This window comes from Gouania willdenowi, chromosome 16 (genome assembly GCF_900634775.1).
Source record: "Gouania willdenowi chromosome 16, fGouWil2.1, whole genome shotgun sequence".
Taxonomy (NCBI): Eukaryota; Metazoa; Chordata; class Actinopteri; order Blenniiformes; family Gobiesocidae; genus Gouania; species Gouania willdenowi.
Genome location: NC_041059.1, coordinates 10,688,859 through 10,712,819, shown reverse-complemented (window position 1 = coordinate 10,712,819; position 23,961 = coordinate 10,688,859). Strand labels below are relative to the sequence as shown.

General features: G+C 37.6%; 1 protein-coding gene across 2 annotated transcripts in view; it reads left to right on the top strand.

Annotated features, from left to right (window-relative positions):
* The first annotated feature begins 395 nt into the window (after nucleotides 1–395).
* The window catches only part of znf574 (zinc finger protein 574), a 36,133-nt gene continuing 12,567 nt past the window's right edge, over nucleotides 396–23,961 (top strand). The window contains exons 1-6 of one of the 2 annotated variants that reach the window (XM_028471580.1): nucleotides 396–483; nucleotides 4,581–4,738; nucleotides 17,218–18,343; nucleotides 18,437–18,651; nucleotides 19,511–19,690; nucleotides 19,883–19,977. In XM_028471580.1, the coding sequence (XP_028327381.1) occupies nucleotides 471–483; nucleotides 4,581–4,738; nucleotides 17,218–18,343; nucleotides 18,437–18,651; nucleotides 19,511–19,690; nucleotides 19,883–19,977 (1,787 nt within the window). In that variant the 5' untranslated portion in view covers nucleotides 396–470. Of the gene's footprint in view, nucleotides 484–606; nucleotides 717–4,580; nucleotides 4,739–17,217; nucleotides 18,344–18,436; nucleotides 18,652–19,510; nucleotides 19,691–19,882; nucleotides 19,978–23,961 lie in introns of those variants that run through there. The other variant, XM_028471581.1, reaches the window with a different exon arrangement.

Sequence of the window (23,961 nt, the reverse complement as noted above, 5' to 3'; positions counted from 1 at the left end):
ATTGAGTTCTCATGTTTCTCCTTAATTCTTCTCTCAAACTTTCCATATATATTGTTGTGGGGTTGATTGAATTTGAACTGCCCTTAGGAGTGAAGTAATATGTGAATATTTTTTTTTTTTCTAGTGCTTTCTACCAGATCTGAGCAGAGGAATCAGTGTAATTAATATCCTGTAATAATGTTTTTTGATTTTAGATATGTCATGGTGTAATCCAATTCTTTATTTATTTTGTAATGTTTTCATCGGTTCACTGATATTTTTTTAGGTTAAAATAAAAATAAAAAAGCAATGTATCCTGAGGAAATCAACTATTTGTGTAGTATGTGTACAGTTTGGCGCGTTTTCACACTCAAATCCCCTGCTATGTAACCTCACATATTATTGGTTCTTACGGTGGTCATTCCAGCCAATCAGAGTGCGGAGACCAACATACTGAAAAAAGAGAAGTTGAGCTTTATCGTCGCTCAGTAATGTCAGAAAACGGTGAGTGTTATAGCTCTAAATTTATTCATTTTATACGCTTGGTAATATATTGGTTGTAATAAACTCGCTGATGTAACAGTATGGAGTATTTCAACGGGGGGAGATAGCTAAAGGTAACTTATAGTCGGTCACCGCCATTACACCACCGAAGAAGCGTAGCCCGCCCGCCCTCCGTCTTGGCTGTTCTTCTTCTTCTCCTGCTGCTGCCTTTTCTTCTTCTCCGGCTGTAAAGGGTAGTTAGCACTAGTCTTAGCTTGGCTAATGTGTCACACACTGTCGGGGATTGTGTCGGAGGCTCCTTTGTTTGTTTTTAAAACCAGTGGGCCGCAGATTAAAACAACACTGTTAGCTACAAACGGAAGAAGGCCATCGTTGTATCCACAGCCTCGTGCTGTCACTGATAATGTGTTGGCAAGCTAATGGCTAGCAGCTAGCCGTCATTAGCTTTAGCAGTAGCTGCTAGCTTTGACCGGATGCTTTTAACAGCGAGCTTATAGTGGCTGCGTTGACCTCATACATTTCTAAATATATTTATTAACAGATTAACATTTAATAACACCCCAATTTATATATATATATATATTTTATTAATTTGAGTCATTCAATTTTATTTCAATCAATGGAAAGCTAATAATAAACAGTTGAAGTTAAAAGGTAATTTCCCAGAAACCCAGATGCTTTATTTAATTTTGGCTCCTCAAACTAATATAACGAGAACACAATCTGCCTTCTATCAAAACGTAATATTCTCTAGGTATCAGTGCCAACATATTATTCAAATGTTTTACAAGACTCATTTTTTTTAAGTTTTATTTAATTCACTGTTATTTGTATTCATGCTGTCTTTCCGGTTTCCCTTAACTTTTATTCCCTTTTCCTTATCTTTTTTTAATTTTATTTTATTTTTTTTAAGTATAACCAAAACCTACTCTAGATAACTGCAAAAACACAACAGCAGATTTTGGTGAAAATATGGTATGGAGAGATTCCACTGCAAGTAACCTTTGAATACAAATAGAAACAAAATACATGTATGCAGTTTAACATAAAAGATGCAATAAAACAATGAAGGGTGAAATTCTCTTATCAACCAAAATGTGTTCTACACATTTGATATTCATGTGTATCACCTATGTTTGTGTTTTTATCCTAGTGTAGTATGAAGCGCTGATTACTGAGGCACTAGAATCTACAGCATCGTGTTGCAGAATGCTGTGGTAGCAGTTTTAGACACTTATATCAGGTTACGTTTCCCTCTGTAAAAGTCACTGAACCTAGAATTGGCAACCTCAGACGTCATTCAGTCCTATTCATCATGCTCTCACCTCTGTTTGACAGCTGATGTCATACATTTAGGAACCACCTTTTCAGACACTTAGAGGCTACTAATACTTACATGTTGATCTAAATATTTCAAGTTGCAGGATCAAATACAGTTTTATTTTTCAAATAGAGTTTTTATTCAATACAAAGAATTAAAATTAAAATTGGGGTTTTCGCCTTTATTATCGTCATATGTTTTTACACATATGAAACTTGTCCTCTGCAGTTGGGGGTTAAGGGACTTGCTCCCTCCGATTACAAGCCCACTGTCCTTAACCAATAGGCTACCACCAAATTTGGAGCTTGTTTATAGGAGTGGAGTTACTAAATTATCTCAGAAAGTGTGATCTAACTATAAAGCAAGGAACCTCTGTCTGTCCGTCTGTGTCTGTGTGAGTGTATGTGTGTGTCTGTCTGTGCGTGCGTGCGTGCGTGTGTTCATTCCTCAAATATCTCAGCGGATCAGACTGACCTGAGAGTTTCAACATGGCTGCTGCTTGGTTCAAGAGTGTGTAACGTTGGATTTGTTAGGACCCTAATGATATCATTAATAAGTTATTTCATAAAACTGTCTTAAATGCAGCTTTGCAGAACAGCTCAATGTTGACAGGTAGTCATGGTAACTCAGGATGAAGTTGAAAACTGTGTAGAAGTGTTGTTGAACAGCTAAATTTTGACAGGTAGTCATGGTAACTCATGAGAAAGCTGCATAAAATCTACAGGAGTGACTGTACAAAGGGCTTTTAAAAATGACTAAAGTGGCTTTAATATCCTTAAAAAAAAAACCGCCCTGTAAATATTGACCAGCAGGTGTCCTCAGTGAGCAACGTTTGTAACTAAGGTGAGTAGTAATGATAATAAAATAAAAATAGGCTTACACTATGTATATCTAACCTATATTACAGTTCTAAATATTATGCTCTGCACAGCTCATTTAGTTGACTAGTTACACACACACCTCTCTCTCAGAAAGCTGCAGATGTATGTTAGCCTATATTACAGTGCTAAATAATAAACCTCCCACCTTTCTATAGCAATACATACTTCCTACGATCACTGCACTAGTATATAAAAATCATGACTTGGCTCCCTTTAGTTTACCAGAAATGGCAAACCTTGATGAGGTATTTAAACTAATTTTGTTTCTGGCATCTTTTTTAGATAAAATATATAGCTTTATTTATTTTTTTATTTAATTTAAAAATAATTACCTTTTTATTTTTACCTTCATACAGGAAACAAAACAGAAATATTGTAGTTCTTGTACACTTATTGATTCAAATTTATCTAATAAAAACATTCCTAATTGTCACTATACATTATAATACTTGACAACTCAATGATTATATATTCTAAACATGCAGTAGTTTCCCTTAAATCTGTAAAGAGAATTTTAAAATAATCGCCACTAGATTAAAATTAATTAGTGGTTTACATCTGAAACATTAACAGAGAATTCTACAACACAATCTCTTGAATTTTCAAGTAAAAATGATTTGTATAATGGACAAAATGATTCACATTGTCTAAGAAATGTAATATTTGAATAAAGCTGGTGTTTAACATTTAGAGAAGATGAGACTAAAGGAGATGTGGATTATCCAATCACTATTTGTCTTAAACTTTAAGTTGACCGATCTGATTCATGTGTTTAACAGGTCAATGTACAAACAGATAACCTGATTCACACTGCAGAAATTCAAACTCATTCAGTTTATGTGTATGTATTTGGCCAAGTTAATCCAACTCCAAGACAAAATTGTTTGTTTGTTCCAAAGTGATTAATATTAGCATTTCATCAATACTGTTGATGTTTTTAATGCACAAACATTAAAGCCACGAGAGTCAGAGGAGAAAGGCCACAGCTACTCAAATAGCCACTTTTCACAAGCAGCGAAAGGCCACTGGCGGGGGGAGGGGGAATGGGGTTTTAGTTTTGTCGGCTAAAAAAAAAAGAAGAGAAAAACCTGGCTCCAGATTGCACTAGCTCATCAAAATTGGACAGTTAAAGATTGGAAAGTATCGCCTTGTCTGATGAGTGTTGATTTCTTCCACCACTTTCCGATGAAAGGGTCAGAATTTGATGTCAACATCATTAAAGCATTGATCCCTCCGGTTGAGTAACAACAGCTGATGTTACAGTGTATTTTCATGGTGCTTTTTGGCTCCCTTAGTTTTAGCTGGGCTTCACTATATCACTATTTAAGTGCGTATATGTATGTAGTGTTTGTTTAATAGGTACGCTGATGAAGCCTGATTGATCTGATTGCTCCAATTGCAGTATTTTGGTTGGGATTGTCATCACACTGAGCTGGACCTACACCTCTGTTAAGTTCAATTACAGTTTGTGTCTAATTGATGTTGTAGCTAAACATTAGCTCAGTCCATTAAATGCCAACAAGAGGGAGAGAGACTTGGCACAGTGATTCGCTGGAGCAGCACCATTCATGGTCAAAATAACAATTAGCTCAGGCTCAGTGCAATGGTGAGTCATCTTGGCAATCCTTCAGTGAGCATCTTGGCACTTTGTCCAAGTCCCCCCAGTCTGGTTAATGTATGCAGGCCCTTTTTTTCATCAGAAGATGGCAATGTTCTCAACCTCACTTCAAATGCACCGGGGGGGACAGACATTTGCTCCATGCTCAGGCTTTCACATTTGTTTAATTTTCTGGAAAAAGCACAGGTTCTTTCAAACTGTCACACCATGTAAAGATAAAGACTGGCCGAGATGTTGCTTATTAATTTTTTTTCCAATCTCTCCCCTCCTCCGACAGAGATGGCAACGTCGTCCGTGTACATGTGCTTTCCCTGCTATCAGGAGTTTGATACCCTGGAAGAGGTTCTGAAACACCAGCTGACGTGCACAGCTGAGGACGAGCAGCCAGACACCTCTGGAGGAGTTCCGTTTTCTGTTCCAGGACAGCAGTCACATGTGAGTCACTAGCCAATGAGCGTCCAACTCTCACCCTCAACATCAGCCTTTTAATTTGGAATAACAGGGGAAAGAGATACACTCTCGTTGTGACTTTTACTTTCTCGAGTAGGGATGTAAAGAGTAATCGTAAGGCAGTTATTAATTGATTCATAGGTGTCACGTTCATATCGATACTCAGAAAATTGAATCGCAGTACTTTTTTTAAACAGCAAAGGGCACTATCTATTTATTCTTGTCTTGTTTGAACTACGTCACTCGTAAACTACGTGAGCATCGGCACCAGACATGGCCGGCCCAGCCTATAGGGAGCCTATACGCAGACTAAGCAGCTGATTAGGGCCCCTATTGCCAAGTCTGAAATAAATAACCCCATAAAATGTGACAGTCCTCTTGTGTTAGCTTTCTGTTAGCATCTCTTATGACAGTGTTTCTCAAATAGGAGTACGTGTACTCCTAGGGGTACGTGATGGCACTACAGGGGGTACTTGAGAAAGAGTGGAAAATTAGCAAATGAAAGCATTAAAAATATGGGGTTTTATGTTATATTTTTAGTTACAAATTATAATCATACTAAATATTACCAGCAACTAACAAAACCATGACAAAAACACACAAAATAAGATCAGAATATACTGAATAACAAAAAGAACAAACCACAACAAAACGACAACAGAGACACACAAAAATGACAGAAAAATACACAAAATAAGTACCACAGCGACATCAAAGACACACGCACAGAATAATTTAAATAATACCGACAACAAATAAGAGAAAAATATATTGATTAATAAAAAGAACCTGACAAACAACAATGAAATACTCAAAATGACACAAAGAAACACACAAAATGATGATAGAAATACAAGGGTCATTCTTTGTTCCACACTATGCAGGAAATGACAGTAAATGATAAAAACTATAGAAATGAATCTCTTCAGGAGGCACTAAATACTGTTTGATTCCACATATTTACAAAATGAAATTATTAAAAATGTGCGTTATCACTTGTTCTTTTCATCATTATGTTCCATAGTTGTTTATTCACAGAATTCTGAGCAAAATGTGGAAGTCGGACAAAAGGGGGATTTGATTCAAAAGTTAGAGAAAGGGGGAACTTGAGCCGAAAATGGTTGAGAACCACTGTCTTATGATAACGTGTCAGTTTTGACCCATGTCTTAAATCAGCTGTAAAATACAGTATAAAATATTATTTGTCATCTAATTTGTTTCTTATTTCTTGGTGACCTTGTTAGGCTTCCTAATTAATGAAAATATTGGTATTAATATTTTTGGTGTGGGCGTCTGAGTCTTTTTTTCTGTCAGTGTAGCCCTTGATTTAAAAACAAAAAACAAAAAAACTGATCCTCAAGAGAACTAACAGGTACACTTGATGTGAAAAATATTTTAAGAATTGCTAACTATATATGTGTATAAGCCATAGAACTGTAACATGGTTCCACAGGTTCGTGTTTTTAAATTGTTAATGAGAGTTTTTACAATTCAGTTATTATTACACTAACATATCTATCCATCTATAATGCAAGAAACGTCTGCGTGTTTGTGGAGCGAATATCTCCTCGACGCGGTGTCTGTTTGACCTGAAACTTTGTCAACAGCTTCCAAATAAGTGTGTGCATCCGTTTTGACCATTCGCTCCTTAGACCGGACGGACGGGAAACAGAAGTTATGACGAGACCCGGAAGTTGTTGGCGGGCAATGGCCGCGACTGTGTGAAAACCGAACAGTGACATGCTAATTTCTCCGCGGATATGGCATTATAAACACTGAGAATTTCACCATGTGCCATATAACCAAATGTGCACCTTGGATGTACATGCTGAACGCTCACAGAGCCATTTAGAGAGAGAATTGCAACAACGGAAGAGTCCCCCAAAGTTTCAAATAGTTCCAGCGGGTCAGTTTTTTCTTTCTCTACACACGCATTTCAACAACCTGTGACGGAGCATGTGCATACCCGCAGCTGATGCATGTGCGTGTGTGTGAGAGAGAACCAACAGAGGAGATGGAGAGAGTCCCACACGGAATAAGACTATACTTAATGAGTAAAATAAAACAAAAAACAAAACTATTTCTACAAAAAGTACCCAAAACGACAACAGAAATGGACAAAAATATACAAAAAAGGCTTCAAAAACATGCAAAATGACTCCAAAAAACATATATTACAGAAAAAATACACCAAACGACAACAAAAAAATGCAAAACTAAATATTTGCACAAAATGACAACAGAAATGCACAAAACTACACCAAAAAAGATACAAAATGACTCCAGAATCACACTACAATGGCAACAAAAATGATAATTATACAAAAAATGCACAGAAAGATACAAGCATACACATGACTCCAAAAAACATACATTAAAGAAAAATACACCAAACAAAATAATATAAAAACAAACAACAAACACATTTATCATGTGCATGTCACATAGAATTAAACCAGGGAAATCACACACGCTATTTTACTTTGCACCCACAAATAAACCCCTTCATAACACTACAGAGTATGTACACCTCTCTTAAGCCCCCACTATATGAATACGTACCTCTGACGTGCACTGTACTAGTTCTTTCAATTACAATGACATCATAATTGTAATTAATTATCAATTACATACTTACAATTATAATTGACCCCAACCCTGATTAAAGGTATTAGTGTGCACAAGTTGGAAGTTTGTGGAGATAAAAATAAAATTCTTTATTAAAGATTGGTTAGTGTGTTTATTTTGGGCCAGTTTGGTCATAAAACAAGCAAAGCTGTGGTAGAATTGGGAAACATTAACTGCAAAAGCAGCTGAGTGTGAGAAATGTGGCTCAATATAAATGCCTACATCAGCAAGATCCTTACATTGTATGTTTCTGGAAAAGATAATGGAATGTTGTTGGGTTTTTTTGTGTGTTTTTAAAAGATTAATTTTTTTTTATTCTTTTAACAAAATACAAAATTATAGATAAAAAAAACCATAATTGATAGCACAACACTCATCTTGATGGAGGCAAGCTAAACGATTCGCCACAAATCAGAGGTACAGTAAGGTTCATAAAGTGGGTTTGTCTAAAGATATAATGGCAGTGAACAGCATTGAATAGGAGTTGGACTGGCAACCTTTTGGCTTTCTTGTACGTATTCTAATCTGACTCATTTGTCTTGAGCTGCTGCTTTTAGGTGTGTGCGCGTGTGTGCGTGTATTTCACACTACTATGATACTTTACTGCTCCGACTACTCTGAAGTTTTGACTTATCACTGTTTCCTGTTCTCCGGCTCACTGGTCTCCAGTTTAGTCAGCAGTTTCTCTGAAATTAGCTGCTGTTTGGTGTTTTTTGTTATTTGGATTCACGGTAAAACACAAGCATGTTTTTGATCAGTGGAGTTACTGAGCTATTGTTGAGGCACAATGATATACTGTACAGTACTGTCTGTGGTAGAGCAACGTACAGCTTTGTTTTATGCTACAGGAATATGACAAAGAGTCTTAGACACTTTTAAAGTCTTAGAGGCTAAAGGACTTACTACCGGTAGTTTCTCATGCGTTCCTATTGCCTGTGAGTTCAAATTTAATAATTTTGAGTGTTTTTTTATTACCTGTCCTACGTCAAGTAATATTTTCACTGGCTTCATTTTTTTAAATTTTAGAATTTGTTTTTGATCATGTTCGTTATACTGTATTATAGGGGTGGGCAAAAAATCGATTTCATCGATTTATCGAATTTGTAGCTAAAAACAATTTTTATTTTTGCCAGTTTGATTTATTTATTAAATTTTTTCCCACCACAGTTTTTTCAGACTTTTTCACGTTCCGTCCTTGTGGGTTACCATAGCCAGAGATGTCCAAATTGCAGTGAGGAACAGAAGTTGGGGGAATGCAGTGAAGGTGTGCAGCCCAAATGTGGCAACTGTGGATGGGAGCACCAAGTTAAGGACAGAACATGTGAAATAAGGAAGAAAGCAGAGGAAGTGGAGAAAGTAAAAAAGGTTTAATGACATTAGCTATGCGGAAGCAGTGAAAAGAGTGCAGAAGGAAAAAGAAGAGAGAGAGGTATAAGGAAACATTGTAACAGAAGCATACAGTGCAGGAGCAGAGAGAGGAGAGGGATAAAACTACCAAAGGTGATCAATCAGAGAAAGGAGGATATCAGTGGATCATTACTTTGGATAAGTTGGTCTTATTTACTGCATATGTGATCAATTGCACTGACCAGGCCGAACAGAAGATGGAAAAAATTAAGATAATCATGAAAGGGGCAGAGAAATTCTTAAATATGAAGGAGCTGTCATGGGAGGAAATGAAAAACATGTTGAAGAGTGACAGCAAAGCTAGTGGAGGGAAGCTGTCGAGCCTGGTTGGACTCCTCGAGATTCACTGCATCTTTGTGGTGGATTTACAGGAGTCTAATTGGGGGTGGGGAGGGGGTGGGAGGGTATTTACTTTATTTTTTTTATTTGTTTTATTTTTTTATAGTTACTTGGTCCTCTTAAATCCTAAAGCTTGAAATAGTTGAATGACAGAGCCTCATTTACTTTTTATTTTGGGATTGTTTTATGCATTTTAACTCTTGAGGACAATCACAGCAATAAAGTTGCACTTTAGACAATATATCTGATGTCTGCAGTCATTTTTAAGTGCATTGAAAAAAATATTTGAAACTCAAATTTTTCTTTAAAGGGGGTGTATCATGTAAAAATTCCTTTTTCAAGCTTTATATCATGTTAGTGTGTCATTCCTGCCTTAAAAACATACCTCCAGTGTTTCTCAGATTGATTCACATATTTTTAATTAATCTTTAAAGCCATTTTCCTTCTGTTTTGCTCGAGGGGACGAGGCTCCTCCCCCCACCTATGTTCTCTTCCCTAGTTTAGCCCACAGCACCCGCCTCTGCAGATTTAGCTTTTAATTTACTTATTTTAAATACCTTTCTAAGAAACCACTGGCTTTTGTTGTCTGTACTCATGTATGTACACATTAATAATAATAAAAATAAAAACATTAAAAAAAAAAACTTGTTCCCCGCCTTGTCACTGTCTGTAAAGCCAAGGCAGCAGCTTCTCGCCCCCACTACGGAGCTACAGAGGGACAGCTGCAGTGGAGGGCTGTGGTTGACACTTTCCACCGGGGCAAAAATAAAGCGGATAACTTATTGCATAAGCCTACATTCTGGGTGAACTCATCCTTTAGTAATTCCGTAAGTTGATCAGTTAAACCGTAAAAGCGGCGCTGTCTATAAGTGCTGCGGCCGGAGGAGAAGTGCTGTCTCTCTCTCTCTCCCCTCGACTGCACTCACACTGTTCCCTGATCATCGCGTCACTCACTGGAGCGATGAAGTGAGGGAGTTCAAGCATTGTGTTGAATGGTACAGTGTAAGCTAGCTACAGTACATTAGAATGGTTATCAAAGTGATGAATGCTAATAATACAATATTTCGTGTTTGAAGGGAGAGTGTTCATGGGCGTGTCAGAGAGGGAAAGAGTTTCTTAAAGAGACAGAGATGAATCGAAGCATCATGAACAGAGATGATAAAGAGGGAAATTTCTTTTAAGTTATTTTTTATATTTGCTGCATTTTCCAAACATTTTGGGGTAGCATAGATAATTGAGTATGCTATAGAATGGTATTTTTGTGCCTGAAAAAAACATGATACCCCTCCCTTTAAAAAATCGGAGATTCTTATTTTAGGCAAAATCGCCCAGCACTATTGCATTACAGATAATCAGTATTGTTCACATTATTTATCCTGTTAGGCAAACACTCTCGTGGAATGCTTTAGTTCTTGGAGGTAGTGATCTGAATTGCAGAGTTTTAATCTTGCATAATGGCATGAGTATCCCTCTTTAAAGTTGACATTTGGCACTGACTCCTGTGGTTGAGCTGGCGCTTTTTGTCTCTTCCCCCACTGCCTGCTTCAGAGAGCTCTTAGGGTTAAAGTCATTGGCTCCCATTTAGCAGGAGGACAGGACTCTCTGTGCTGGTGCCTGGACTTTCCAACTTTATGGTCTTCAACATGCATCCATAAAGTACATTGACAGTGGTGACAGACAGATTCATCCAGAGTCGACAGCAGGAAAAAGAGCATGGGAAATTCTTCAGGCAGTGGCAGCCTTTCAGCTGATGGATCATCCGTTGTTTTACGTGTAAATGAATTGGTAAAAAATATGCAATAAAACTACAAAGCTTCTGGCTAATATTTGTGAACATCAGAGAGATTTTGTGAGTGCCCACACTGCACTGTTTAGGTTGTTAAAACCTTTAGCACTTGATAACAGTGGATTATATAAGCTGTTCATAGTATCCCCTGTAAGCAGAAATGTAGTAATGCTCTGAACAAGTACATTGACAAGCTGCATTCAGACTTTCTGTGAAGGGATTCTGTCAGGATCACATCTGATTTCAGACCTAACTTTGGCTCCTTGGCCGTTAGCTTAGCCCGCAGATTCCTCTCTTATCACAGAATTTTGTCCGAACAGAAATGTTTTAAGTGCGTATCCCGTACCATTACTGTGGAGCCAACGTCTGGCTTACTCTAGCTGTGTTTCCATTACTTTTGGAAATGCGCAAAATCAAAATAGTACAATAAGAAATGGTAATGAAATTCCTTGAATTTTTAAAAAACACTTAAATATTGCTAAAACATTTTTTCACTTTCATAAGGAGGAATTTCAGACGTGTCAATATTGAAATGTCTCGCTAAAGTGCTATGGAAACAATTTTCCGCAAATACACGTCACAGAACGTGACATACATGGTCACATGACGTGACGTACCTGGTCACATGACCACTTCTCTCTGAGAAAATATGGTGCGGCACGTGTAGACAAAAGAGGAGAAATTATTACTGCCACATGAGACAGCAAACAACAAAGGAATACAGAGTTTTATGAGAAGATTTGGAGCGTCCATCTTTCTGCTGCGAAGTCTCGCGGGATGAAATTTCACGGGAGTTACGAGGCTCCTGCCCAAAACAGTTTTCAATTACCCATGTTCAATTACTGAGCCTGAAATAAATAACCTAATAAAAGTTAATGGTAAAATGTGGGAATGCTTGATATGTTTTAATAATTAACTAAAAATATGTAGAACTGTAACATGATTCCCAAGTTTTGCGTTAAATTATAATTGACAATTCTTTATAGCAATTACTATTACAAAGTCAATTATCGAACCTTAATTACAATTACGACAGCGACAGATTTTTTGAAGTTACAATTTCAGTTATAATTACACCGTAATTGTCATTAATTAACAATTACACAATTACAATTATAATTGACCCCAACCCTGCATTAAACACATTTTTTGTGACATACATTGTCACTACACGTACCCTTTAACAAGGATTGGTGAATGCTTGACAGTAAACCTTCCCAACAAGGCTGCAAACCAAGGGGAACTGATTTCTATTGGGAAGCAAATTGCAATTTAGATTTTTACATCATTTGCTATTTCAACGTATCAGCTACTGACTAAGTTGTTGTTAGCTTGTTGGCCCTTTCTGGGCTCTGACAGCTGCTCCCTATGTTTGAAAGCCTGGTTTTAAAACCTGTTGGGGGAGTGATGAAGCAGCAATTAAATTAAACTGACCACTCTGGCACATACTTGTGCACCATAAAGAAGCACATGACTATTTTGTCATTCACTAAAGTAATTCTTCCAGAAAATTCCATGGGAATGTTTGTTTAAGGGCAGAGCAGATGAAGCCTGCGGGCAGAGGTGGACTGGCCATTTGGCATACTGGGCATTGTCGCAGTGGGCCGGTCCGCTATGTGCTTTTTTTTTTTGGACGAGTGAGTGGAGGCAGACATGGTAACAGGTGGCCAAAAATGGTCTAAAAGTGGCAAAAACATGTCAAGAAGCCCGGTGGTATGTAATGACAATGAGCAGCTTAAATGGACAAAATGTGGCAAACAATAGTGAAAAAGTGCAAAATATGGAACAAAAAGAGGCGAAATGTAGGGTAAAAATGAAACAAGTGGTATTTAATGGTTATTATATTGTTATATAGGTTATTTAGATGAAAAGTGGTCCAAAAATTACAAGAAAGGACAAAAATTGGATAAGCGTTAAAAAGAAGTTGCAAAAATGGACAGAAAATAGGAAAAAAGGGATATTTATTGACAGAAGGAGCTAAAGTTTGAAAAAAAAGTGTTGCAAAATGGACAAAGAATATAGGTAAAAAAAGGTTAAAAAGCTTTCCTTTTTAAGGTTTTCTGGGGGAATAGTAATTAAGATGAAGACATAAAGAACCACATGTTGAGAATCACTGACTTCATGGTGTGTCACTGATAATGTAGTGGACTGGTCTGGACACAAAATGCCAGGGCTGATTTTTTTTTTGTCCCAGTCCACGCCTGTCTGTGGGTCAGAGCAAGGTTTTTCTTCTTCCTCACTCCGTTCACCTCGTAAATGTCTTTGTTTGTTTGGAGGGTCATCCTCTACTGAAGCTTTAACACCCCACAACAACACACTGTCAGATGTCTAATGGGATTATGTTAGACAAATGGTGTGAACACAAAAGCAGCAGCAGCAACAACAGTGAAGCGTTTTGTATTGGACCCATTTATTTGCATTATAACACGTTGAATTTTTCACCCCGTTATCTGTGTCGCTGTTTCTTGTCAAGAGTTATATTTTCTCACTGCAGAAAGTTGAGATTGTTGTTGTTCAGCGAGTCTGTGGAGCTGCTGTAGGCTGAAGATCGTTTTGTTGCCAGATCTCATTCCATTTGCTGGATAATACAAGGTTTTTTTTTTCTTTCTGTGTGATTGTTTCCTTCCCTGAGCAGCTACGATTGAACATCCCCTGAACATCACAAAGCTTCTAAACGGGCATAGTGGGATTTTTGAGCAACACTTCCACTGATAGGATATATATAATTAGATACATTTGATGATGGCCAGGAGTTACTTTTCTTTCATTGTTTTTTTTTTATTTTTTTTTTGGGGGGGGGACATTTTTTTTCTGTGAATCATGCAAAAAAACTAAAAAACAGTTTCTTCCCTCATGCTGTAGACAATTTGCTAAAGCACTGACACTAAGAGTGCAAATACAAACATATTGTGACTCAGGTTTTACTAGGGCTGCACAATTAATCAAATTTTAATTGTGATAACGATTTTGATTGCCACGATTAAATTTACCTGATCGTTTCCCATTTTAACATTTGAAATAAGGGCCCTGCACTCTGTAATAGTGCATTTATTCAGTTAGTCTTTTGTCCATTTTAAATTCTTTTTTTATTTCTTCATTATAATTTTTATTTAAAGCATCATTTTGCACTGTAAACTGTACGCATATTGTTTGTTTAAAAGTCATGTAATAAAAACAGATTTTTTTTTTCTCTAACATGATCAATAATTGTGAATATAATCATGATTACAAACTTGATTAAAAATAAACGTGATTATCATTTAGGCCATTAATCGTGCAGCTCTCGGTTCTACTTTTACTGTTGTGCCTTTTAGGCACTACTTTTAATATTGTCTTTATTTATTGCTGTTTATTTCTTTCTATAACCACATATTTTTTTTTGGAGTATTTCATATTTCTGCTGTATGATGATTGACGGCTGCCAACAAGATTTCGTTGTATTGTTTTCAGTGCAATGACAGTAAAGCTTCTATCTGTCTAATTTACATAAATCTGCGAATTGTTTGAGCTCTACAATCTTGGCACAGCATGACATGGATGTTAAAAAGCTTCTTACTGTGGCTGACTTTCACAAAGCACAGCTATGGGTTTAATCTCAGAGATGGAGTTATTTACCTGTTGTTGTTTATTGCGTTTTGGGAAGTTGCCAGTTTTCAGGCTGTGGCCAAGAAAGATTTACAGAGGAGATTATTTAGTCCTTTGAGTAGATTTTATGCCCTAAAATCAGCTCAGGGTTTGTAAGGGACTTTCTTTCTTGGTGACCCAGAACTAACCTTGTCAGGACTCTTATGTTACAGACGATGTAGTAATTATTTAAAACAAGGACCTTCATAAGGGCAATAATAAGTATATAAAGAAAACACAAAGAAAATCAATGTTTGGTATTTTACATCAGTGAAAGTAACTAAACGCAGAGGAAGGACCAAATAACAAACAGCTCTTTATGCAGCAACTTTGACACCAATTATGTGTGTTAACATAATAGTGTAAGGGGTTTTGAACTTTGCATGTAATGATCATCACAAACATAACCAAGTTTTTTTTTTTTTTTTACACAAGTGCATTCTAAATACAGTACCTCCTTATTGTTTCACACACACACACACACACACACACACACACGTTTATCCTTTTGAAATAAATACGGTATTTAGCATTTTTCTGTATTTTATTTACTTATATTATTTCCTGTAGGTATTTTTCGTGCTTGTCTGAGGCCTTATTTGAACATGTTGGTAAAATGTTGGTTCCCTCCTGTGAATGAAATGAATCTTTTATAGAATAAAATGAATATTTTATTCACAGGAGGGAACCAACATTTTACCATCATATTCAAATAAGGCCTTAGACAAGCACGAAATAAAAATTAATGTTTTATTCACAGGAAACTGAAATCAGATTGCTAGAGAATTACTGAGGCTATATTAAAATGTTGTTTTTTTTCTTTCCCCCACCTCACATTGCCCTAGCAATTCCCACCGTTTAGTAAAGCATGTGAATTTTTGTGAAAACCACTGAACAGCTTCAGATGCCTTTAACCTTGACCTTGATGTTGTTCTTCATCATCTACTGTATGTAGAATGTGTTAAACCCTGCAGAGTCAAACAGTGAGCCATTCAACCCTGATGGGTCTGTTTGATAGCTATCTGCTGGGCCTGGGCTTATCTCGGCTGCTTTGAGGGCTCAGAGGAACCTGGTCTCTCGATACATGTTGCTCTAATCAACCACAGCTAGATTCTCATTCTTATATATGCTTGGAAGAAAAGGCTGCAAGTCGGACTGAGCGACATGGACCAAAATTAATATCTCCATATCTCCAGGAGGCATCCTTTTTATTGTTATCTGTTTTTTCTTCCATCTGCGTTAACTCCTCTTACACCAATTTTGACAAATAAGCTATCAAAAAATTCAGAAGATTCCTGAGATTTATGCTTTTACCTTCAGAATTTGTAACTTTTAAACTTTTTGACATATTACATTTTTTCTTCCCCATTCATTTCTATTGGGTACTTCAGCTTTTTCAACTTTCAAGCCCTTCATCCCCAGCCATTCCTCAACTCATTTTGACCATTCAACCTTTCACATGTTCAGCTACTACCTTCAACCCATTTCAACTTTTTTTTTTTAACTTTTTCAACCCATTTCAACTTTTTCCAACTTTTTTCCAACATTTTTAATCCATTTCATCAACCTTATTGCTAATGTTCAGCTGTTGCTAAGTTGATGCTTAGCTAATGCTAAGTTAATGCAAGTGCTATTGCTAGGTTAATGGCAGGCTAATGTTAATGCTAGGTTTGTGCTATTGCCAGGTTAATGCTAATGCTAGGTTAATGTTAATACACGCTTAATGTTAATGCTAGCAAGTGCTAATGTTAGGTTAATGCTATTGCTAGGGTAATGCTATCTAAATCCACTGCTATGCTAGTTCTCGCTAATGCTAGCCCATATTATTTCTAATGCTAGCTAATGCAGTGTGACGCGGGCCACCACCTGTATCCTCACTTGCATTTTGTTCAGCAAATATTCGAGTTATTCTTGAAATTGCGGTATACGATATATACCTCGATACTTAAATTAGACCCAAAACAGTCTTAACAGAACGATGATTCTGGGTTAAATTTTGCAAAATGTCACACAAGCATATGTGCCACTTTTGGCTTTCCCTCCAGTAAGGGACAGCATGTGTGAGTGAGTTCTGTAAATGGACTAATGGACTTGATTTTATATAGCGCTTTGTCACCACACTGAAGCAGTCTCAAAGCGCTTTACATATCAGCTCATTCACCCAATCACTCTCACATTCACACACCAGTGGGACAGGACTGCCATGCAAGGCACTAGTCGACCACTGGGAGCAACTTAGGGTTCAGTGTCTTGCTCAAGGACACTTCGACACATAGTCAGGTACTGGGATCGAACCCCCAACCTCTCGATCAGAAGACGACCCACTACCACCTCAGCCACCAAGTGTAGTGTGGCTTTTTTAGGGGTTAGGTCTGGGTTAGGATGCACTCAGCAATTCACCCAACTATGTTCTTCATGGGGTTCTGAGAAGTAGCAAAAGCAGTGACTCCTATGAAATAAAAATATGTTGTTATAGGCGATATTGTAATTTTCTATTTCGCCAAAATAGAAATCTTAATATATCTTGAATCTCAATTTTTTTTGCCCCTGCCTAGCTGCTGGTCAAATGCAATTTTTGTTTATTTGTTTTATTTTACGTTTGTTTTTTTAATTTAAATACAACAAAGTGGTGCTAATTTGCTATTTTTTAAATACATTTTTATACTTTTTCTTTTTACAGCACCAGGTAATCAATGTATCTGAGACAATTGCAGTCCCACAGAATGAAGCACAAGCCACACCTGTTGAGGGTGAAACTAATGAGACATCAGAAACTACAAACGAGTTGTCCGACCAGCCCAGAATCCTTTACCAGTGTGGGGACTGTGATGAGCTTTTCAAGAGCCTCGTCCTGTGGCAACAACACCGTAAAAAAGGAACGTGTCAACAGTCAGAATCAGTGAGTGCAGAGCCAGACCCCCCGACTGAGCCTGAAGTTACAGCTAAAGACGCGCCTTCACCCTCAATGCCAGATGAAAAGATTGAAAATTGCAAAACTGAGGTGACAGAACTAACAGAGGAACAAGAAGAAGAGGAGCAGCAACAAGTAGTTCAAGAGGCTGCCGAGGCTGCCGACGCAACCGCCTCCATTTCCAATCCAGACACAGAAACAGATTTGTCTCCTAGAAAGAGAGGAATAATCAAAAAGCCAAAACCTGAACCTGTGCTTTTATGTGTTGACTGTGGCTCCTGCTTTGGTTTAGTTTCTGAACTGGTGTCCCATCGCAAGACCCAACACGGCTTTGAGGAAGCCCTACATCGCTGCTCCGTGTGTGGGGAAAGCTTTTTAAACACTACACTTTTCCTCTATCACCGCAAACAGCACCGGCAGCAGGGTGAGGAAAAGGCAGCGGTTGTTCCTGAGGGTGCAGTGGAGGAAGTTCCTGGAGCGTCTGAGCAGGAGCAGGAAGCCAGCGCCGCCGCCACTAGTGTCTCATTCACTCAGCCTGAAATGTTTTTTTGCGTTAAGTGCGGACAGAGCTTTAGCGATGGTGACGAGCTGGTTGCACATCGTAACCAAAAGCACGGCCTGAAGGATCCGCTACACATCTGCTCCCATTGCGGCGATGGATTCATGAACACCACCCAATACCTGTATCACTGGAGGGTGCACCGCTCCACAGCAGTGATGGGGGTGGCAGATGGGCCCCAAACGTGTGAGGAAATTGTATCCTGTAAGCCTGAGGATAGTTCACAGGATGCAAAACGACTGCGCTCCCCATCTGCCTCTGTGGGCGAATCAGGTGCCCCCCTCTCAAAGAGAGCAAGGCCCACATTCAGGGTCTTAAGTGCCAATGCACTCAAAGGTAAGAAGGATTCGTTATTTATTGGAGAGAGAAAAAAAACGCCTTTAAGCACAACGTTTTGGCTTTAACAAAGTGTTCTTTTTATGCACTCAGAAAAGAAGGACACAGGCTCTAAGGATGAATTAGAGGGCAGCACTGCAGCAGACTCTGACAACACCAATCAACCTCCACCTGCTAAGCTGCTACAGGACTGGGCTCGAACACCACTGCCCCACGTCTGCCCCTACTGCGGCAAAACTTTCACTCGCCGTGTCTTCCTCCGTGCGCATGTCTACAGCCACACTGGAGAGAAGCTGTTTACATGCAAGGTACCAATAAGAAACAATTATTAATGATGTAATCTACTCGAGTCGGTGATTGGTCCGCTTTTATCTAAAGGTCATTTAAATGTTCTACTTAATTATTGTCATTTAAATGTTCTACTTGATTGGCCATAATTTTGGCCAATTATGGCCAAAATGATAATCACGATTCTTTTCATCAATATTATAATTACGATTATAATCACAATTATTCATCATGTTAGGGAAAAAAATGTGTTTTTACTACACTACTTTTAAACAAACAATATGTGTACAGTTTACAGTGCAAAATGAAGCTTTAAAAAAGAATTATACAAAAAAATAATAACACAATAATTTTAAATGTACCAAAGGCTAATTGAATAAATGCATTATTACAGAGTAATATATATATTTTAAATGTAAATATTGCAGACGATCAGATCTATTCGTTGCAACCAATATCGTGATCACAATTAAAATTAGATTAATTGTGCAGCCCTAATGTCCATTCATTCATTTCTCAAACTTAATGGAAGACATATGTATATATACACACATGCGTGGGCAGACGATCTATTTATACATAAATGTAGTGAGACTATAGTGTCTATGGGGGTTCTAGGTTATTAGAGTTCCTTTTCCTGTCACAGCAGTCTAGGAATCTTGCTGCCGTAATTGTACATTACTGGACTTCTCACTCTCCACTTAATTTTTTTCTGAAATTGTGTTTATCATCTTCTCTTCGTGTTTGAGGAGACGGGTTGTTAAAAATGATTTACCAGTCCTTTTTACTGCTAAAGTGTTGTCTTAAGTTTTTTTTTTTTTAGTTCTTTATTGCTAAATTCCCTCCCTTTCTATAACCACCCTTGTTTATCTGTTAAAGGTGTGCACAAAGTCGTTCTCCAACTCGCAAAGCCTGCTGCGCCACAGCATGAGCCACACGGGCAACAAGCCATTCAGCTGTGAATATTGTGGAAAAAACTTCTCACAAGCAGCCACCCTGAAGAGACACCAACTGATTCACACGTCAACACAGCCTCGACGCAAGCGTGGACGCAAACCGGTACCGTGCTCCTTTTTTTACCGTTCCTCAAATCTGATGTAGCATTTGAAAGGATCATCAATGTTTTTACATCATTCTGATTTCTACTGATTATCAAAGAGTGTGTCACACATCTGACGCAACCTTTGACAACAAAGAAACATGAATAAACAACACGGTCTGACTGCTCTCAATTGTTTCGTGTCTCTACAGATTTATACCTTGTTCGGGGATAAAGCCACGCATGGTTTCTCGTGTCCTAAATGTCCTTCACAGTTCATCACTGAGGAGCAGCTTAACGATCACAAGTAATACCACTTCCATAGTATTTTTAAGCCTTCTTGTGTTTGCATTATTTACTTATTTTATACATGATACACTATTTGCATATAACACCTGAATTGCAGCTCAAAACTCCACCGAGTACACTACAGGATTTAGATAACCCCACCCCACTATTGTGAAGACCAATAGTAGCTTAGCTATGTCCCATAACTGCCAAGACCTCTAAGCTGTGCAGCCAAACATGCTTGAATATCTTAGTGCCCTTGAGCCGTAGCCACCTATGACTGACGGACAGAAAGGCTAGGTGGGGGAGGGGGCGCTATTGTAAATTAAATTATAAGAAAACTGAAGAGATGAAAATCCCTGGTTTGCTCCTACTGGGAGCATTGTCTGGGAGAAGATACATTTAACAATGAATATGTTGAAAATATAATTTGGGATGAAAGTGCTGATGGTAGAAAGTGTGAAGTGGAGAGTGCATACATATTTTTGTACTAGTATAACTCCTGTGTATGTGATTAGGGTAATACTAAATCTTAAAGATTAATGTTTTCTCTTTCTTTGCTGTGAAGTCAAAAGCAGAAAAACTATACCTTATTTAATAAACTTTAGTTTGTATTTTAGATTTCTAGAATCATTTTCATTCTCATACGCATCACAAATACATTTCTTTAGCCTGGAAAGAAAATAGAGACATTTTATCCAATTAGTGGAATGACAGATGGGGGGGGCAAGGTAGGGGTTGGGGTTCAGGGTTTATTCTCTATTTTCTCTGCAGTAATGATGGAAAGGTTGAAGGATGACGTCAGGCAGGAGCCTCCTTAGACTGTAGTTTGTCTAGATCAGTTCTGTATTCAGTGCAGGAAACTGGTGGAGGGTAACCGGAGAAGGTGGAGGTTTGCATCAATGAGAAAAGTAACTGAAGTTGGGAGAAGCATGAGAACATGTGAAAGAGTGAAAGAGAGAAAAGTGTAATGATGTCTCAGGTGATTACTGTAATATCTGGAGTCAATTGTTCAAGAATTATAAAGAGCTAAAATAAGGTGAAGAGAGAAGTATGGATACAGGCTGAGCTTCATTGTGATATATGACACTTGGGCGGTGTTCAAAATGGCACATTTCATACGTATGTACTGTCTTCTATATACTATAAGTGTTAATAGAATGATGACCGATGATGAGTGTTCCCACTGAAGTATACTTCAACGACAAAAACCTGAAGCACGCAGAGACTAATTATCTCCGTTAATTAGCCACCATTGTTCTAAAAGCATTTTAAGTGAGTAAGTTACCAAGTAGAATATCAACATGTGGACATTTGATCCATAAAACTTGCGGAAACACATTTCATGCCAACATTTCGGAGATTTTCCTAGACCCTCCATTGTGCTATTGACAAAACTTCCAGTTAACTTTAAAACAAGAACCCTTTTTACAAAAGAGTGAAAAAATAACTAATGGAAGACGAAGGGATGCTTTTGTTTTGAAAATGGGATGTTTCATTTTTAGCTTAAAGCCAGTCCCAGGACAATTTTAGATTCTGCTTGCAATGTATTATGGGGTGGTTGAGTATGACTAGTGTGCCCACAGTGCATACTTCAAAAATGTCTCGATATAGTATACATCTGGGAATTTCTCGCATACTCAATATTTTCATACTACCTAATCTGAATGCACTACATACCCGAGGTGGGAACAAGTCACTGCTTCTAGATTCTCAAGTCATGTCACTAAAGTCCCAAGTCAAGACAATCAAGTCCAAGTCTAGTCTTGAGTCAAGGCCAATCAAGTCCAAGCCAAGTCAAACGTCCTTAACTTTAATTTACAAGTCTTAACAAGTCAAAAGTACATAATGTACCACCGCTAGTGCCATTTCAGAGATAGAAAATTAATTACTTGAACAGAGTACATATTTGTCAAATAATAGTGCTATAATCTGACATTATGGTTTTATGAACTAATCAACTCTGCATCTTTTTAGATTTTAAAATTTTCCTCTGTTAACTACACAAACAATAATACTGGAAAGTAAGGTATCATTTTTCCAAATCAATTATTAACGATGGTATATCCATCCAAAGGATATCACTCTTGGAATCATTTTCTCTGCTAGTGCGCGCACATCTCTGCCTCGCTTGATGTTTTCAGCTTTCAGCAAAGTAAGAGTGAGATGCGAAGTTGTAGTGGTGCTTATTGTATTGTGTTATTAAGCCAGTCTGGTGACAAGTGTGAAGCTTAGGTATAATGGTGGTGGAGGGAAGGAGTGAGTGGTTCTACCTAAAACAGGTATTTGGGATCAACGTGTTTAGGGTTAATGCTATTGCTTGGCTATTACTATTGCTTTGCTAATGCTAGGTTAATGCTAATGTTAAGTTAATGCTAGGTTTATGCTAATGCTAGGTTAATGCTAATGCTACATTAATGTTATTGCTAGGTTAATGCTTTTGTTAGGTTAACGCTAATACTAGGTTGGTGCTAATGTTAAGCTAATGCTAGGTTTATGCTAATGTTAGGTTAATGCTATTGCTAGGTTAATATTAATGCTATTGCTAGGCTAATGGTAATGCTACATTAATGCTAATGTTAAGCTAATGCTATTGTGAGGCTAATGTTAGGTTACGTTCAGACGGCAGGTCTTAAAGGACGTTTTTTCCCATCTGCTCCTCCCGGGACACAGAAATGTAACTTTTAACTCATTTTGATGACCTAAATGTTGGATAAATGCTTTGGTTTGATCAGGAAAGACAGAAAAGTAAAGGAATGGAACTGGATGACAGCAGAAATGGAGAAGAGGACAAACAGTTTGTGCAGAGAAATTCATGGCTATGTTCAACAAAGGGAGTTGATAATGGAGAAATTTGCAGACGACAGATATTTGAATATGTATTGAAGTTTGATGTTGTTTTGTATTTGCGTTAATGATGCTAAAGATAGAAGATGAAGGTTGTTGACTTGCTGAGTTGACCCTTAAATGAATGTTCAAATAGGCTTCTGCAATAATGCATTTAGATAAGAAGATTGTTTCCAAATCTATCAATGCAGTGCCCTAACTGAGATCATCAAGGGTCCAAACATCAAAATCAGCTTTTAATATATAAAACATTTACCACCTTTTTGTTACAACCTAATCGATCAAACCACAGTTAAATGTATCCCACTCCAGTTATTTTAAGAAGAATTTCAAAACTTAATAATTGAATAAAGTGGCTGCTGAGTTTGTAATTAGTATGACGTAGCACATCAAAAGTTCTTGATCAACATTTAAACCCACACTTATGCCAGAAAGTCTGCATTGCTACACCCAAGAAGTCATTATAATTACATAAGCTTTTTAATGTCTTTCCCGGCTTTTAAATGGTGTTTAAAAGTCACACAGTTGTACATTCGCTATAATATCTTTAAAACATTTTCACATTTAAGCATTTAAATTGTCTCCTGTGGCATCACCCACACAGCACCATTCTCTCTCAGGCATAAAAAAGAAAAACAAAAGTGCACTTCATACAAGAAACAAAAGTTATTAGTCATTTCTCTTCCTCTAAAGGAGGCTGTAACAGTATTTAAACCCTGACATCAAAAGCCCTTAAACTCAGTTTTGTCTACTGCAGTGTTGATGATGAGGTTATACAGTGTGAAAATGCTGTCCATTTCTACAAACTAAGGCTGCTTTCAGACAGCAGGTTTTAATGCACAATTTGGATGTTTTTGTTGTTGTTTTTTTGTGCTCATTCATTTTACTTATTAAATGCATCTTCTATTAGTTTGGAAGCAGAATTGTGACGGTTATCGCATTTTAATGATGTAAAGGTCCGATAAATGCAACCTGGCCGTTTACTCGGATTGCAAAACATCAGATACGCTTCAAGATTTAGGAGCATGTAAAAGTGGCCTGGATCGGGTTTGAAAAAAATCTAATTTTTGTGCTTTTCAAACTCTTTTTAGATTGAGGGAATCAATGAAAAAAACACTTTGGGCATGTGTATGAAGCCCAAATAGCACGTTTACGA